The following is a 17,641-nucleotide window of genomic DNA, read 5'->3' as shown; positions in this document are numbered from 1 at the left end:
TCAGTAATGATTACGCTTTAGTTGTGGTGATCTGCTATATAATATTTGTAGGTAAAATATCAAATAATGAAAAAATAAAAAATTGTCACCACAATAAAAGAAAAATTAGATCCATCCAATTAATTACAGCTTACAAATTCATTACTTTCTTGGTAGCACTATAGCAGAACTCTAAAAGGGAAAGTACTATAATCAGTTCGATTTGGGTATAAGTGGTTTTCACTGGATCTTGACGTTTTGACCTAAAGAATCCAAAAAACCAGATGGAAATTTTCCAGATGCTAATGTTTCTATGTACATATGTTCGGTGTCGGTCTCTAAATCTCCTTATATTTCCAGAACAACATGACCGATTTTGGCCAAACTTGGTCAGATTACTTGAATATATGAGGCATTGATGCCATTAAATTTTCTTCCTAAAAGATCAAGGAGGCGAGGATGTAGAGAAAGATCACCCTCAGTATCTCGAGATTTCACCTAATTAAGGTCATATTTTTCTTAGGCACATTTGTCAACGACTAAAAAATAATACCTGCAAAAAGGTTTTTTTTTAATTGCACTCCTACCCAAAAAGTGCTGTTATAGTTGTCTGCTATATTGTGACGTCACCAGTGAGCGGTAGAATTAAATAAATGAATAATATTTAAAGTGTAAAAAAGTAACTCGGTCTGGTTGGGTGTCGAACTCATCACCTGGTTGACTCAGTACCTGGTGCCGAGTAAAAGCTACACCGGTCTGCCGACCGTACAAATAAAATTTGTTCTATGTAAGTTGTGAAATTACATCAGTTTAGTTAGTGCCAACTGTCTGCTTTTATCTGCGTGATGGGAAACTCCTACAACTGTGTTGTCAGCTTTTTTTTAAGAAATATATCATTAACGTCCATATTTTTTTTTATAAGAAGTAATCACTCTCAACCTGCCTGCACATATCAATATTAAAAGTTAGGTGATATATATGAAATTAATTTTAACAATTAATATCATATTTTATATCTGTAACATATTAATGTACTCTACAGAACTATTATGAATAAAAATGCAACTAAGGTAAAAATAGTTACTTCAATGTAACTGATGTTATCTGAATTGTTTTAAATTCAAATTTTAATCGGTCCCGATAAATTCAAATAAAATAGCTCTATTACTCTGATATGACGTGAACTGATTACATACATTTTTGGTAAATATAAGAAAACAATAATTACATAATAAAAATATATTTTTTAAAAACATAAATATGCCAAAAAATAATAAAACAACCAACATACAGTAAAAATCGTTATAGTATGTTTAACGCAACTGATTTACAAAAGATCTACCATCAAGATAGAATATATGGCAGACATGATGAAATAGAGACAGTTATTTAAGATGATTACAGCACATATCAATTACTATTAATAAGATTATAATACTACACATATTTTTTTATCTAAAAACTCATTTACTGGAGCAAATGTTTCTAGTATATGAATTAAGGATACAAAAATTTAATTTTACACCTAAGTAATAAATATATATATATATTTTTATTTTTTTTCATAAAACTTTCATAAATTAAGCAGAGGTGACCGATCATGGTTGGGCATTTGACTATTCTAAGAAAGAAGTTGAACTTCTTTTCCCATCATTAAACATTTAAAATTACGATTGGATTCAAAACCTATTTATCAATATTTCTCCTAATATTGCCTTGAAATAATATGAAGAAAAACAAGTTTTAACAATTAACTATGGTGAATCAAGAAGAAATCCAAACAACGCCCCATCAAAATATTTTAGATATCAATCAGGATATTCAAAATAGGATATAATTTTTTACTTTTAAATGCAGTTTGCAACATGATACATATGAACTGGGATTTTTTGCACTGAATCTTCAAAATAAAACACGAACAAAAAGTTTTGTAGGAAATGTAAATTTCCTTATTTCAAATACAACCAAATATTGAAAATTTCACCTTTACTATCTCATTAATAAGACTTTTTATTATGTGTAAGATGATCGCAAGAAACTTTATTCTCAAAGCATGATGTGCCATGATACAAAAAAGTTTGGGAGCCACTAGCATGAAAAAAAAGTTCAATTTAAAAAAAAAAAAGAACTAAGATATCATGATATTAAACTTTTACGCAATAACATCACACGTACTGCATAAACCTGACAAATACTACTAAATTTACTTGATACATATTTCTATGGTGTTATGAGTTAAAGTACATTATTTACTACAAACAAGAAAACTTATAAGAGATTTCTCTGGAAAAAATTCGTATAAATTCAAAATTCCCAGCGACTATGTGAATTAAATTCATAATCTGTAAAATTGTGAATACGACTTTAATGTGGGGACACTGCTGTCTACAAGCTGAACTCCATTATTTATAAACACAAATTTAAATCGATTAAAATATTCAAATACAAAATATTTGTTCAAAAAGAAACTGAATTTTTCACAAACATTCTACTATTAACATTTTTATTTTTCACTGTGCAGAATCCATTTTCTGCTGGTCCACTCTGATCACTGCCTTCCTCAAACACCAAACAGCTACCAAATAATAAAACTTATTGATGTAATTATCGCTCGGGACATACTCATAATGAACAATAACATTCCGCTCGAAATAAAATTATCATCACCACATGTAGTTAACATACGAGTGACTTTTTGGTGCTAGATTTAAAACACTGATACCGAATACAATAATGTGTAACAGCTCATATATATTTACCGTAAGCTTCTTATAACATTTTCAAAGTTTCTGTTCACGTCTTAACCAATTTTTTAACAAAATGTCTTATCAAAATTTTCAAACAAGTTGCTCTTCAAAAATCTTATATCAAAAATCATCAAAAGCACAAAAACATAAATTTACTTACACAATGGAACTGAAAAAACATAGAGCGACACGAAAATGGAATATTATTTTTAAAGAATGTAATATTTTTAAAGAAGTGATATTGTTTAGCGGCAGGATTCAGTTTCATTTCGAACAAACCTTAAAAATCACTAATATCTTTATTTTAAAAAATGTTAAAAACAAGAATCAGTACAAAAGAAGAAAACATATTTTATTTTCTACTTCGATATTTATAAAACAACAAATTACTTAAGAAATTTACAAAATTTAAAAATAAAATAAAACTTCTTACATTTTCTGTGCGAGCTAGATGGTTGAGGTAATGAATTTCCAGTAGGTAAAACTTCTTCGCTACGCGCACCAAGATTACTACTTGTTTTTATAACATTAGAAGGCAGTACTGATATAGATATATTACTAGTGACTAGTGATTCTAATGACCTTCCCAATGATTTGACTATATCATTGAATGTAGGCCTATTCTTTGGTTCAAACTGTAAATAAAAAAACAAAACGTACAAAAATGAGCACTAAATTTACAAATCTGGATTTATTTAATAGACAAATGGTATCAGAATAATAATACACACCTTCTTATTCATTTTAGAGTACAAATTACCATTCATTATAGGTAGGCTTTAAACTAGGCACATGCTCAGGGTTGGAGGGGGGGGGTTCAGTGAAAGATGGACTTTAACAGAATAGTTCACAAAACACCATAATTTCCCATCGAGTAAAAAGAAGCCAGTTGAGAACAAAGGTAATTCTGGACTTATCTCTTTTTTTTATGAAATTTTAAGTATACCTTATTCAGGACTTAAGTTATTTATTACAATTGAAATTATACATCAGAAATACCTTTCATACGAGTTACGTCCCTCTTAACTTATCCAGTACTGTCACCAAAAGTTTTGTAATTCAGCAATCAACAAGTGTAATGTAGATTATTTTTTAACTAAATAATTTAGTTTACTAATTACATTAAGAATATTAGATTCACTTAAGACTAAATTAACTCAGGTTAAGCGTAGATGCAAGTTAGGTAAGTGAAATGCAATTTACATTATTTACGCAGTAAATAATTTAATTTAAGTGAAATTTAATTGAGTTTAATTAGGTTTATATTAAGGTTAAGATTATGTTAGGACAATAATGATTCTGTGGAGTGAGCTTTCATATCATATCAACATAACCTAACGCTCACTTTGCTTGCAAACCTTGTCTAATTAACATTAAATTGGTAGATTTTTTGACTGAAATTGTATACAATAACCAATTATTTAGTCTGAAAATAAGGAATATTAAACTTATACAATGCTGAATTACAAAATCTTTGGTGACAGTACTTTGTAACTAAGAAGGTAATTAACTCGGGGTGAAAGGCAATTTCATCTAATAATTTCAATTCTAACGAATAACTTAGGTCCTAAATAAGGTATATTCCAAATGTCATCAAAATCGGAGGTGAGTACTGCATAGTTACTGAACAAAATTTAATTAATTTAATAATAATAAAAAATTTGTTTCTTTTACGATTATTTTTTTTAAAGATTTTTCTTTTAATATTTTATTCTTTTACAATTTATTTTAAAGGTTACCATGAGAAAATGTAAACTGCAAATTTTCGTGGGTCTAGAATTATAAAACAGGGCTTATAAATGAAAAACTTAGTATAGTTTCTATTTACTTAATTCAATTGAAATGAATCAAACATGCTACTGTAGGGCAAAACTTAATGATCAGTTTTGCTGTGCTATTAAATAAGTTTTTTACACTGTATGCAATTGATTGTATTAGTACAATAAATGTACTAATTCATAAATAAATATAGTTAATTGTAATGCAGATTTACTTCTGGTTGCATTAATGATAATTAATTTTAATGTAGTATTCAGGTAGTGGAGGGGAATGGAGTGGGAAACTGTGACGAGGAGAAAAGTTAAAAAAACAATGCCTAATGGTAGCAATAACACTTAAGCTGACCTCTGCAACATTTAGCATTTTTCACACACTATAAAAATTTTATACCTCATTTCTATACTCTTCTAGCTTATGCGATAAGATAAATAAATTATTACATTTGTTCGTCATTGAAAGAAGTATGTGTGATTTCATTAACAAATAATAAACATTTATTTAAATTTTAGTAAATTGAAATGTTCAGAAAAATTGCAATTTTATATTTTTCACAATTCCTTTACAACTTATTGTTATTTAATGTTTATTGTAAACATTTCTTGTTGCTCAACAAAGATCTACATGATTCTCTAACTCCAGTCAGGTGCAATTAATCATTTAGGCATTTCAAAGCTGTGATTCTCTCTTACTTTCAAGTTTATAGATTACAAATCTTTACTGCTTACATTACGTTTTTAACATAGCTATACAAAAAATCTAGAAGTGTCAGGTTAGAGGTTCTTGCTGTCTGGGAAACAGGATGCCTCTCCTAATTCGAAAGGATGATCAGAAAAGATATCTTTGAATATGTCTATTATTGGATTGGGAGAGCAGTCTTGACTCCTGGCCAGTAATAAGCTCAAATCTGGCTTCTTTAGATATTTTTTCTAGCTAGGAGTTTACTAAAAATATATTCTATGCAAAAATGTTCATAACCTATACAGTATCTACCTGCACAGGGTATCATTTAGATATTTGTTAAGCAAAAAGAAAGGGTCACAGCGGTATGCGAGTACACACACTAAGATATACGACATACTAGACATTTTTCTACACATTTTGATACATAATTAGGCGGGTTAAATTTAATTAAGTATTTAATTATTTTGTTGCAGAATCATAGACAATGACTTTATACAATTCTAAATGTTTTGATGATTCTATAAGTTTAGATCACATCATATCATGAAACAAACTCTCAACATACCATACCGTAACTTTTGTAAAAAAATCCTCGAATAATATTCAAGTTTTCAAGAAACTTAAAAGATAAACTATAAATGAATGATGATGAAATTCTGTAATATCTAACATCAACAAAATTCTGAATCTCATATAATCTGAATATTCAATATTACAGAATACTTGTTTTTTCCACATTTAACCTTTTCAGATCATGTAGCCTTGGAACTGGTTATGTGCGGTGTCAGTTTTAAAATGCTGTTACAAAATCATTTTATATGGGATCTAAGTCTGTTATTTTTTTTTTTATATTCACAAAGAAATCAGTTTTATTACACAATTTGAACGACGTTTATACGATGTAAAATGTTTTATTTAGACTAGAAAGAATATGACCATTTTTTTCTCAGAAATGTGTGTGTGTGAGACTTAGGTATTATAATTGCTATGAGGATTACGGATTTATTTATTATTTACAAAAATAGCTTATCTTACTAGCAACATATCGATGTATTGAAACACATAATAAATTATGATATACGGCACACAAAAAAAAAGGAATTTGTGGTCATAAATACGTCACTTTTACTTGCGTCTATAAATATCTTTTCTGACAAATGATATCGGTAAACATGTAACACACATGGATTCGTAATGAATAACAGTATACAGTAAAAATGGTTTTTTGTCAATCTGAATAGCCTTTTGAGTGGTGGGGATTTTTATAAAACGTAGTTTTCCGAATCTACTTTTACTTATATTAACATATGTTACTAATCTGTGATTTATGACACGAGTTTTTCATCATATTTTGCCCAATTTTCAACCGATTTGCTTGAAAGTATTATTTTTAAAATCAGCAAACTATGTTTCATAAACACAAAGCAAAAATAAAAATTTCGCTAATAAAAAACGTGGTAGAAATGCGAAAAAAAAATTCTCCAATTAAATTATCATAATTTTTGTACTGTTTCATTTTTTTTTTGTTACAGGCATAAAAAATATCCAATCGTAACGTTTTTTTTTGTCAGAATCTGTTAAATCTCTTTATTATACTGTAATTTTTTGAAATTTTTTTCACAAGAGGGTAGCATAAGACTATGAAGGGAGGCAGGCAATCAGATACCAACATATTTTCACCGAGCGCTAATCAACCGGGGATCATTGTGATGGGAAAAGGTTAAAAAAATATCACACAAAACCGGCCACTTAGTACTGATCATCATAACACCATTTTTTTTTAATTTTAATTAATATAACTGAATGAAACTTTAAGGAAACATTAAAAACACTGTATTAAATTTTCACCTGAGTTTTTATGAATGTAAGTTGAAACAGTGCTATATAGCTTCGTTTTTAATCAAATGATCAGAAGCATAATTACTCTTTCAATTTCAAAATCATTACCACTTAATTCCAAACTACTACTAGTAGAAATAACTTCCGTAATTTCTACTAGAAATTATGTCTGATCAGAATAAATTTCATTTTTTGGTAAAAAGCTAAGCATAAGCATATAATTCCTATTTCTGTAAGATCTAAGATAAAAATAAGAATGTCCTTAACTGTTCTATGTCTAAGATTAGGCCTAGCTACTTTACAATTTAATCATTGAAACGTAAAACAATTATATAAAATACTAAGAATATGTATCTGTAAAAGGTATCTGGTCTATAAAATGAAATTTATTCTAACTGCAAAAAATAACACCACACAAAACCATATCACAAATTATGTATGCACACAATCATTTAGAAAATTAAAAACTTCATAAAATTTATGAAACAACTTAAAACGCTTAACATTAAATCAAAGTATAATCTAAAAAAGGACAAATTACATAAAAATATTGTAAAACCAAATGACAAACATGAAAAATAAAATGCTATGTTGATATTTAAGCTTCAAACTACATATTTTAAAAAAATAATCAAGTCATTAAAAACTCAAAAAAACTGAAAACACAAAACATGAAAATATTCAGTTCTTAGTCTTCAATACTATTTTTAAGGTTGTTCATTTTATTTCACTAAATTATTTATTTCATTTACTGTTTTTTCTCCTTTTTTGTTATGTTCGTTAAGTACTTTCAAAAGATCTGCTTATTCAAAATAAATTCTTTATAAAGAAAAAAATCAAACATTAAATATATGTTCACTACCTTGATCATTAAAATAAGGCGAGATATTTTATTGTTATTACAATATATTGCTCAATAATGAATTATTGTTTCAAAACTGTATTTGAATGTTATAGATTTAAAAAAATTTTTAATTAAATCTAATTTTAAATAATCACTTTTATATTTTCACTAATTTTTTTTGTTTATTAATTGCGTTTTTATTACTTTTACTGAAAACAATTAAAAAATAAGTTTATTGAAAACTTCTAATCTTGACAAGTTTAAGTATTCAATGGAACTCTGATGAAATAACTACAAAGGAAATAACAAAAAATAAAAGTGAAAAATTTTAACAAATTAATTGTATTTACCTCCAAGTTCACAAAAACATTTATTTCATTTTAGTAAGTGTGACAACAGATGTAAATCATAAAATATATTTATTATTTTATTTATTTATTTAATCTTAACAACTACAGGCTGATTGCCTAACCACAATTTTTTTTTATATGATAGAAAGGGAAATGAATGTGCACAAAAACAGTAAGCAATACTAAACTGGGAATATACACAGTATGTCGGCACATCTAGTTTCCATGCTTTCATAAGCAACTGAATTGAATAAATTACAAATGGAATAAGCGAGTCATTTGTTTAACACAAAAATTAAATAAGTTGTTAGCAACATAACAGATAAATTGTTATAAAATTATTCTATAATATCTAAGTGAAACAGGTTCAAATTCTGTTGTGTTCTACTGTATTTTAATTTTCTTGTGTATTCACCCATTGGATCAATTAACAGCAATATCTAAGAAATAATGACCAAAAAATTAAAATTAACGCAAACTCTGTTACTTCTAAAAATTGATATACCTGTAATTGATAGTAAAAACTATTTTAATCAGTCAAAAGTAAATTTTAAAACATAGAAAAAGTATAACAAATTGACTATATACTTACATTACAACAGGAAAAAGCAAGTTTTAAAAAGTCAGGTGGAGGATCAGAACATAACTCTACAAAAGCTAAATAATCTAATCCAAAGTTTTCAGTACGTGGTAGTACATCTGGATCCGCCTCTATCCGAGCTATTAATTCGCATAATATTATACCGTAGCTGAATACATCCGAACTCTGATCGTACCATTGACCCTTTAGACATTCTGGCGACATCCAATAGGGTGATCCTACAGTCGGTAGCCTGAATCCAGACCTGTAAAATATTAATTTTTATTTCAGAATTATAGTATGATAAAATGTGAATTATAAATCAACAAAATTAAATATTATATATAGCAGGAATTGTTTGGTCAAGAATAATGTACTGTATTTATTACAGATAGTTACATAAATCTCAAATTTAGCAATTATAAATTCTTATTTTAATTTTTAGAAGAGAAAAAATATTATCTACAAAGAATATTAACAATAATGCAGTTACAAGAAAAAATAATCCAGAACCAGTTGTTAATTAATTAAATATAATTTTAATTGGAACAATTTTTTAACCATACAATTTGTAAATATTTAAGAGCTGAAAAATGTTATTTTAATTCATAACTGTTATTCTATAAGTGTGCTACACATTTTTTTCTTTTATTTCTTCATCATGAAACACATAAATGCATAATTGATTTTAATGAGGTCAGTTTTTATAGAACAGCCCATCTCTGCCATAATGTTTTAATGGCTGCTCTCAGATTTTTGATTTTTTCAACTTCAGTTACCATTTTCCTCTTTTTTGTTTTTTAATGAATAATAAATTTTGTAGTATGTGGAAAATTCAAAGTCTAAACAGGATTTGAAACACGAGATCAACCTTTTAGCTGATCGACAAATTTTCCATCCAAATACCAGAAGACTGTATCAAATGCTTGTCAAAGTACATTTTTTCCACTGGCTGCTAGTTCTTGATTTAAATCCATAGCAGTTAATCTAAGGATAACTTTACATTTTACACTCTCTTAAAAAAAAAATCCCACTTCTTTAAACCATTTAAAAATAGCACTCACAGTACTTAAGCCAATACTAGACTCAAAAATTGTATTCATCGCACTGACATGCGCTTCAAGAGAAAAACCACTAAGGAATGTTTTCCATAAGTTACATCCATTATTTTGTATGTACTAGACTAAATATGAAAAACATTTCGATGTTATTATGAAAAAAAACTAAATAAATTTTTTAAAAATACTCAGATTAAATAAACAAAGAATGTACTTCTCACTATGGGAACACAAGGAAATCGTTGTGGTCAAAAAATATATCAAAATACAGAAAGAAAAAATATTTCCAGCTTTAAAATTAATTTGCGCATTGCTATACCTGCGTTTTAAATGTTTTTACAAACAAACATGTATTCCCATTTTCACGGTAATGTTACCTTAGTGCCAAGATGTAACTTAATGAAGTTCCAATGTACTTTAAGTTAACTTATAATATATATTAATTGATAAGAAACAAATATTATTCTAGATAAAAAAAGATGAAAAAATGAAGGAAATTTGGAATCGTATGATATTACTGAAAACACAGATTATTCCTCAATAAGAAGATAAGATAGTATAGAAAGATAAGAAAACAACGAAAAGGAAGGATAAAATACTGGAAGCTAAATATACTTCTAATGTAAGTAAGTTTCTTCATATATTCATATCAATTCACATTATGATTACAGATCGGATGGATAAGTCTATAAAGCATTATCATTTTCAGTTTAAATGATACATTGGTTATATTTTCAGATTCTTGTATTTTTCTAAGCTCTTAGTAAGGCTATACTATCCAACACTCAACCTTTGACATTCATTTTCTAGAATTAATTTATATGTAATTTTATAATTTTTAAGAGTTTACTGTATTTCTGAGAATCAAAAAAAAAATGTTTTTCAGTGTGTATTTTATTTGTTTATCAATGTTTAATAATAATAATAAGTTTTTCTTTCAATATTAAGCAGTAATTACGAGGTCAAAATGATGACCACTCCCAAACACATGGCAGCAATGATGATCATTCTGTTATAACTTATAACCTCTATCAGCTGTTCATTGAAAGTATTTTTTCATTGTTAGCTATTTGCGATTGTGTTTAAAATTCTGTCTAAAATGAGTGCTCCTTTGTCCGATTGCACCAAGGAAGAAATGCGAGCAATGATACCTTTCCTCAGTTCAGAAGGGGTGAAACCAGTGGAGATTATTCATAGAATGTAATGGTAATACGGAGAGAATTGTTTGAGCGGAAGCAAGATCTGCGAATGGATTGATCGCTTTAAAAATGAAAGGATTTCTCTCTTTGATGAACAGCGGCAAGGTAGGTTCTCCACTTCAAAGACTAACAGAAATATTGAAGCGGTTAAAAAAATGATTCTCGGTTATTGACGAATTGCAGTTGATGACATTACATTATAAACCGTGGCTCAGCATTTTCAATCATCCATAATTCTTTAAACTTTTGTAAAGTCTGTGCTCGCTGGGTTCCACATCGATTGAACAGCATCCACAAAGAGAATCGAAAATTCTCCTGAAGATTTTGAAATGTTACGAAGATGAAGAAGACTTATTTCTTAAGCGAATGATAACCGTTGATGAGACACGGGCCCATCACTTTGAACCTGAGAGTAAGTGACAAAATTTAGTGTGGAAACATCCATCTCCTACAGCAAAAAACTTCAAAAACTCAGATATCTGGAAACGTGATAATGATATTCTAGGATATGGAAGGTTTACTTTACACCTAAAGGTCAATCGGTAAACAATGACAACTACTGTGTTTACTGAAGCAAAAAATCAAATCCAAAAGACATGGTAAACTATCTAAAGGCATGATTTTGCTTCAGGATAATGCCTAACCTCATATGGTCAAAAAACAGTCCTTTGTCCTCAAGATCTCAGTTTTCAGCTGCTGGACCACTCTCCATACAGTCAAAGTGATTTTCATCTTTTTGGCCCATTAAAAGAAGAGTTGCGAGGGAATCATTATTGATCTGATGAAGAGGTCATAGAAGCAGTGAAAAAATTTCTGCACACTAGACCGAAAACTTTCTTCCAGGAAGGAATTATGGACTAAGTTCATAGAAGTAGGAGGGGATTATGTTGAAAAATAATGCAAGATGATAATGATGATTAAGATCGTATACTGTTTTTCCTAAATAAAAATTCATCTTTCTCACTTATCTTCAAAAATTCATCTTTCTCACTTATCTTCAAAAATTCATATTTTTAACTGTCTTTATTATTATTATTTTTCCAATGATTTATTCAAAAAAACTTGTTGAATCATTAAATCATTCAAGTAATTACGAGGAACATTCAATAATACTGATAAACATAATTTTTGTTTCCAAACATGCGATACATGATTATAATCTGTTTATAATCTGATTATAATCTGAAAACAAATATGAACTCAGAATCTTCCTATCACCCACCATTTCTGAAAAATTTTTAAATTTTAATTTAAAGGATTTTTTTCATTTTTCAATGTATAGTTAGCATTTTAAGCTCGTACATTATATTTTATGTTTTTTTTTTATTTTTTAACTTTGTTAACATAGTTTGTAAGCTATAAATAAACAATTCTAGACAAAGAATTAAATTATATCATAGTCACATATTATGACATATCTAAAACTGAAGACTGAGCCTTCATGGACAAGATTAATCATGTCTGTGCAGATCAAAACAAGTAGCTGAAAACACAGCTGTGTTGTTTGTATTAAGCATTGGATTTAGGAATGAATTAATTTTGTTCAGTCTTATTGCTGTCTTAAGTTTGTTAACAGTGCAGTATCACAATGCCTCAAAATTGTGTAAATGATGTGGATGCCTTTTATTATGTATGTGGTAAGTTTACCGTAAAATCAAATAGAAAAAACATTACACCTTTAATTAAAAAAGCATATCATTTGTGCTTTTAGTATAAAATTGGTGATCAGGATAAGATGTGGGCTCCTCATATAGTATGCACTAATTGTTCTGTATATTTAAGAAGATGGCTGAAAGGTACACAAAAGGCTTTGCCATTTGGTGTATCTATGGTTTGGGATGAACCATAGGATCATGTAACTGATTGTTACTTTAGTTTAACACAAATGTGTCGGGAATTTCTAAAAAAATTTAAACATACTGTAAAATATCCTTCACTGCAATCTGCAATCAGGCCTGTACCTCAGAGTGAAATTATTCCAGTTCCTGAGTCACCTGTGAATGTATGTTTCAAAAGCAGCGATGAAGAATCAGGCAGTACTGAAGAAGACAACAATGATTTTGATTTTGAATTATTTTCCAATAACCCACATTTTATATCACAAGGTCAATCAAATAACTTGGTTAGAGATTTAAATTTATCAGAATATCAAGCTGAACTATTAGGATCAAGACTGCAAGATTGGATTTTACTTCAAAAAAATACAAAAATTTTGGGCTTTTGAAGCCGACAAAAAGAACTTTCTCCGTACTTTATTAATGAAAATAATTTGGTTTATTGCACAAATATTGATGAGCTTATGTTGCACTTAGGTCAAGTTCATAAACCTGAGGACTGGCACCTTTTCATTGATTTGTCCAAGTATAGTTTAAAAGTGGTTCTACTACACAATGGTAACAAATATCCTTCGACACCAATTGTTTATGATATTAATTTGAAAGAGTCATAAATTGTGATGAAAGACGTTCTTGAAAAAATAAATCATAAATAACACAGCTGGAACATATGTGGAGATTTGAAAGTTATAGCTATTTTGTTAGGCATGCAGATAGGCTATACTAAGTACATGTGTTTCCTTTGTGAATGGGACAGCCGAGCTAGGGACAAACATTATGTTACCAAAAAGTGGACGAAACGAGACCACTTAACTCCAAATGGAAAAGATATTATTCATGAGCCCTTCGTTGAACCAGAAGAAAACATTTTTATCCCCCTTCCCATATCAAGCTAGGACTAATGAAAAATTTTGTAAAAGCAATAAAGAAGGATAGTCCCGAATTTTTGTACATCAGGCAGAAATTTCCAAATGTAACTGAAGGAAATATTAAAGAAGGAATATTTGTTACTCAAATAAGAGAGATGATGGTCAAAGATGATGTATTTAACTCAATGTTAAATAATGTAGAAAGTGCAGCTACAGCTTCATTTAAAGACATTTACAAAACTTTTCCATCAAACAAACAAAAATCTGACAATTACAAAGATATTGTTAATCAACTTTTTACTTCATACAGAGCTATGTGATGTAATATGTCTTTGAAAATACATTTCCTCCACTCACATCTGGATTTTTTCCCGGGCAACCTCAGAAATGTAAGTGATAAACACAGTGAATGTTTCCACCAAGACATTTAGGTGATGGAAAGCTACTATAACGGGAAATGAAATACTAACATGGTATCCGATTACTGTTGGACATTAATTTGGGATGTGCCTGAGGCTATTTATAAAAGAAAAGAATCAGTGAAATCATTCTAACACAGATATGGCCATACAAAATTATAAATTTTACAGATTTTCCCTTAATTTTTTTTTAAGAATAATTTATTTAAAACTAAGGATGATAGAAAAATTGTATTTACAGATGTATAATGTATGAAAAAAAGCAATTCAAGAAATGTTATCACACATAGAGAAACATTAAAAAAATTATTTTTGTCTTAGTGTAATCAATGGGACAAATTGATGTAGAGAAATAAGGATTTATTTAATGACAATGAAACTTACACTACTTTTCAATATAGTCTAAAACAACATTCAGACACTTGTCACACCGTTGTGTTTTTCTGATTCCCACAGGGCAGAAATTTTTTACCTTACTGTTTGAAACATTCTTGCAGAGCTTTTTGATTGCTACGTTGTCTTCAAACTTATTGTAAAAAGTCTTTGAGCGGGCCGAACAAATGAAAATCAGATGGGATGAGGTCTGGGCTGTAAGGAGGATCTAGTAACACCTGTCAACCCACCTTCTCAAGCGTTTTTCCGGTTCTCTGAGCAATCTGAGGGAGTGGGTTGTCATGCAGGTAAAACCTTTTGGGACAGCGCCCTGACATTGTCACCATATTGCAGATCTCACTTTCTGTAGGACCATGTTGGAATGTTGGAGAATAGTACTCAATGTTTACAGTGTGCTGTATTTGCGAATGAGTACTATTCTACAACATTTTAACATGCTCCAACAGAAAGTGAGACTGCAATAAGGTGAAAATGTAAGGGCGCTATCTCAAAAGGTAATTCTATTACATGTCAACGCAACCCCCCCTCCTACCCCCGCCACATCGCTCAGAGAACTGAGAACTGGAGAAACACTTGAGAAGTTGGGTGTTGAAAGGTGTTACCACATCCCTATTCGTGAAGAAAGGCATACTGTGAACACTAAGATCATTTACGCATTTTTGCAGCACAGTAATTGAAACTTCAACTAGTCTTCCAGAGCGATAGAGATCAGTCACACTTGTTCTTCTCTCTTTTTTGGTTTACCTCTGAAATCACCATAAAGTATTATTTCAGAGGATGAATGCGGACGACAGTATGAATGTAAATGAAGTGCAGTCTTGTACAGTCTAAGGCCGACCATTCCTGAGATGTATAGTCAATTGAAACCCAACCACCAAAGAACATCGGTATTCAAATCTATATAAAAGTAACTGCCTTTACTAGGATTTGAATCTTAGAACTCTCGATTTCAAAATCAGCTAATTTGCGATGACAAATTCACCACAAGACCAACTCGATAGGCTAGTCACACTTGTTCCGCCCACATTAAACTGTTCACCTACTTATACACATTACTACGGTTTAAATAGTTTTCATCATACTGTTTCAACATTCTTAAGTAAATTTCCTTCCGTCTGTTTCACACATTCTGATAGCAAAAATCTTATCACTGAACATTGCTCTTCCAGCGTACACGTTTCAAGTGAAGCTGATATACTGAAATCAACAAAAGAGGTTATTTTTAGATTAATTATGATCAAACAGTTGATTAAATGTGTTCCCAAGGTTGCCAACTTGACCTCAAAACATTTCATTGTCATTGAATGAACCGTTTTCCTTTACATCAATTTGTCTCGTTAATTATTGAACATTCCTCATACAAATCTTTTGGGAATATATATTTTTTTAAATCTATACTTATTCAACTTGTAGAATTTTTTATAATTCTATATCTTTAAATATAATTTTTTCTTTAATCATATACCTATTTTGATCATCTATATTATTCCTGTTCTGTATAGAAATTACAAACAAAAATCTAAATTCACAAGAGGAATCTTCTATAAAATACAATCTATAAAAAAAATTATTTCATTATTTATCTGAGCATTTATTTCATCCTTATATTATTTAAAGAATTAGCTGTTACCGTTTAGGAAACAATTAAAATAAAAAAAGTCTTTTTCTAATAATTCTACATATCTAAAATGAAACAGAATCATAGGAAAAAAGCTGGGCTACCAGAATTGAATAGAGGAGGTTCTGATTTTGAATAAAATAATTTTTTACGTTTTTTTTAAATTCCTCTCGCTGTTTAAAATTGTAAAAAAAATTATTATTAAGTTAAATGGCTGAAATATAAGAAAATAAGCATAGCAAATTTATGAATATTACGTAAGTTAAAAAAAAAAAAATGTTGGCAACAGTTTCATTTCGGGTGGTTATCTAGACCTACTAAAAATAAACAGGAAAAAGTAAAATAACTTTTTTACAGTGATGAAAACAAAAAGTGTAGGTAAAAAAAAATTTATTCAGAACTAGAAGACCAAAAATACTATTTATTATAGTTCAATTATTTAGTCACTACTAAAAATAAAAAATAAAAAATGATCATTAAAATTCATAGTTTAACACAACTGAACAATAAAAATATTAAATTAATAACTAAAACTAAAACGTTGAAAGAGAAGACAAAATAAAATAACCCTGAACTTTTATTATTATATATTTTTAAATTATTATTACAAAATTTGAAAATGATTAAAACTTTATACAATATATGTATATCAGTAAAGTAAACATACAGATATCTAAATATAAATTATGATACATTTTAAACAGAGATTAATGATAAAAATTCCACTTCATAAATATATTTCTCCTACAACTTCATTAAATATTATTATGTATTTGCAGTTTATTATTTTTTATTTTTCATTATAATTACTATCTCGTAAAATATTACGTACAGATGTGTTAGAGGACAAATATTTTTGAGATGAACCAACAATTTAAAAAATATTTTCCTGGCTTTAAAGTTCTAAATCCAACCACCTTACTTTGACTGATTATAACTTGTTAAATCCAAAACCAGGCTGTATAAAATTTTGAATAACTTTTGTCATATTATTTTTAAATGGATCAGTCAAATCTTAAATTAAAAAATGTTTATACTCTTTTAAGGTTTTACGCTTTTTATAAAAACTCAAAACTACAACTAGCACTGAAATGAACAGCATTTTTACAAATCAGAATGAATTTTTTAAAAGCTTTTATTTAACTCGCTTTTGGAATAATCAAATCTTGCAACTGCTATATCTTTTGATCTATTGTATGAAAATCAATGAAATTTGGTACACGTAAGTAACTTCGATGACAATACAGCACTACGGTGTTGGAATTTGATATGACACACCCCCACGTGCTACCCCTACGCTAAATTCATGCATTTAGTTGAAAATTTTCATTTCTCTTGAACTATCGTATGAAAATGATTGAAATTTGGTACACGTATGTAACTTCAATGTGTAAAAATAAATGTTTTTACTTTTTTTTAGTCTTAAAAAAAAACAATAAAATGTATTTTTG

At 28.8% G+C, this 17,641-nt stretch overlaps 1 protein-coding gene across 2 annotated transcripts in view; it reads right to left on the bottom strand.

Moving 5' to 3' along the window:
• The window catches only part of cdi (serine/threonine kinase), a 224,533-nt gene that overhangs the window by 23,859 nt on the left and 183,033 nt on the right, over nucleotides 1-17,641 (bottom strand). For both annotated transcript variants that reach the window (XM_075380121.1, XM_075380122.1), the window contains 2 exons: nucleotides 8,812-9,064; nucleotides 3,160-3,361 (listed from right to left, as the gene is read on the bottom strand). In XM_075380121.1, coding sequence (XP_075236236.1) covers nucleotides 3,160-3,361; nucleotides 8,812-9,064 — 455 coding nt within the window. The remainder of the gene's footprint in view (nucleotides 1-3,159; nucleotides 3,362-8,811; nucleotides 9,065-17,641) is intronic.

This window comes from Lycorma delicatula, chromosome 12 (genome assembly GCF_047948215.1).
Source record: "Lycorma delicatula isolate Av1 chromosome 12, ASM4794821v1, whole genome shotgun sequence".
NCBI lineage: Eukaryota > Metazoa > Arthropoda > Insecta > Hemiptera > Fulgoridae > Lycorma > Lycorma delicatula.
This window is presented reverse-complemented; position numbering and strand designations above follow the sequence as displayed.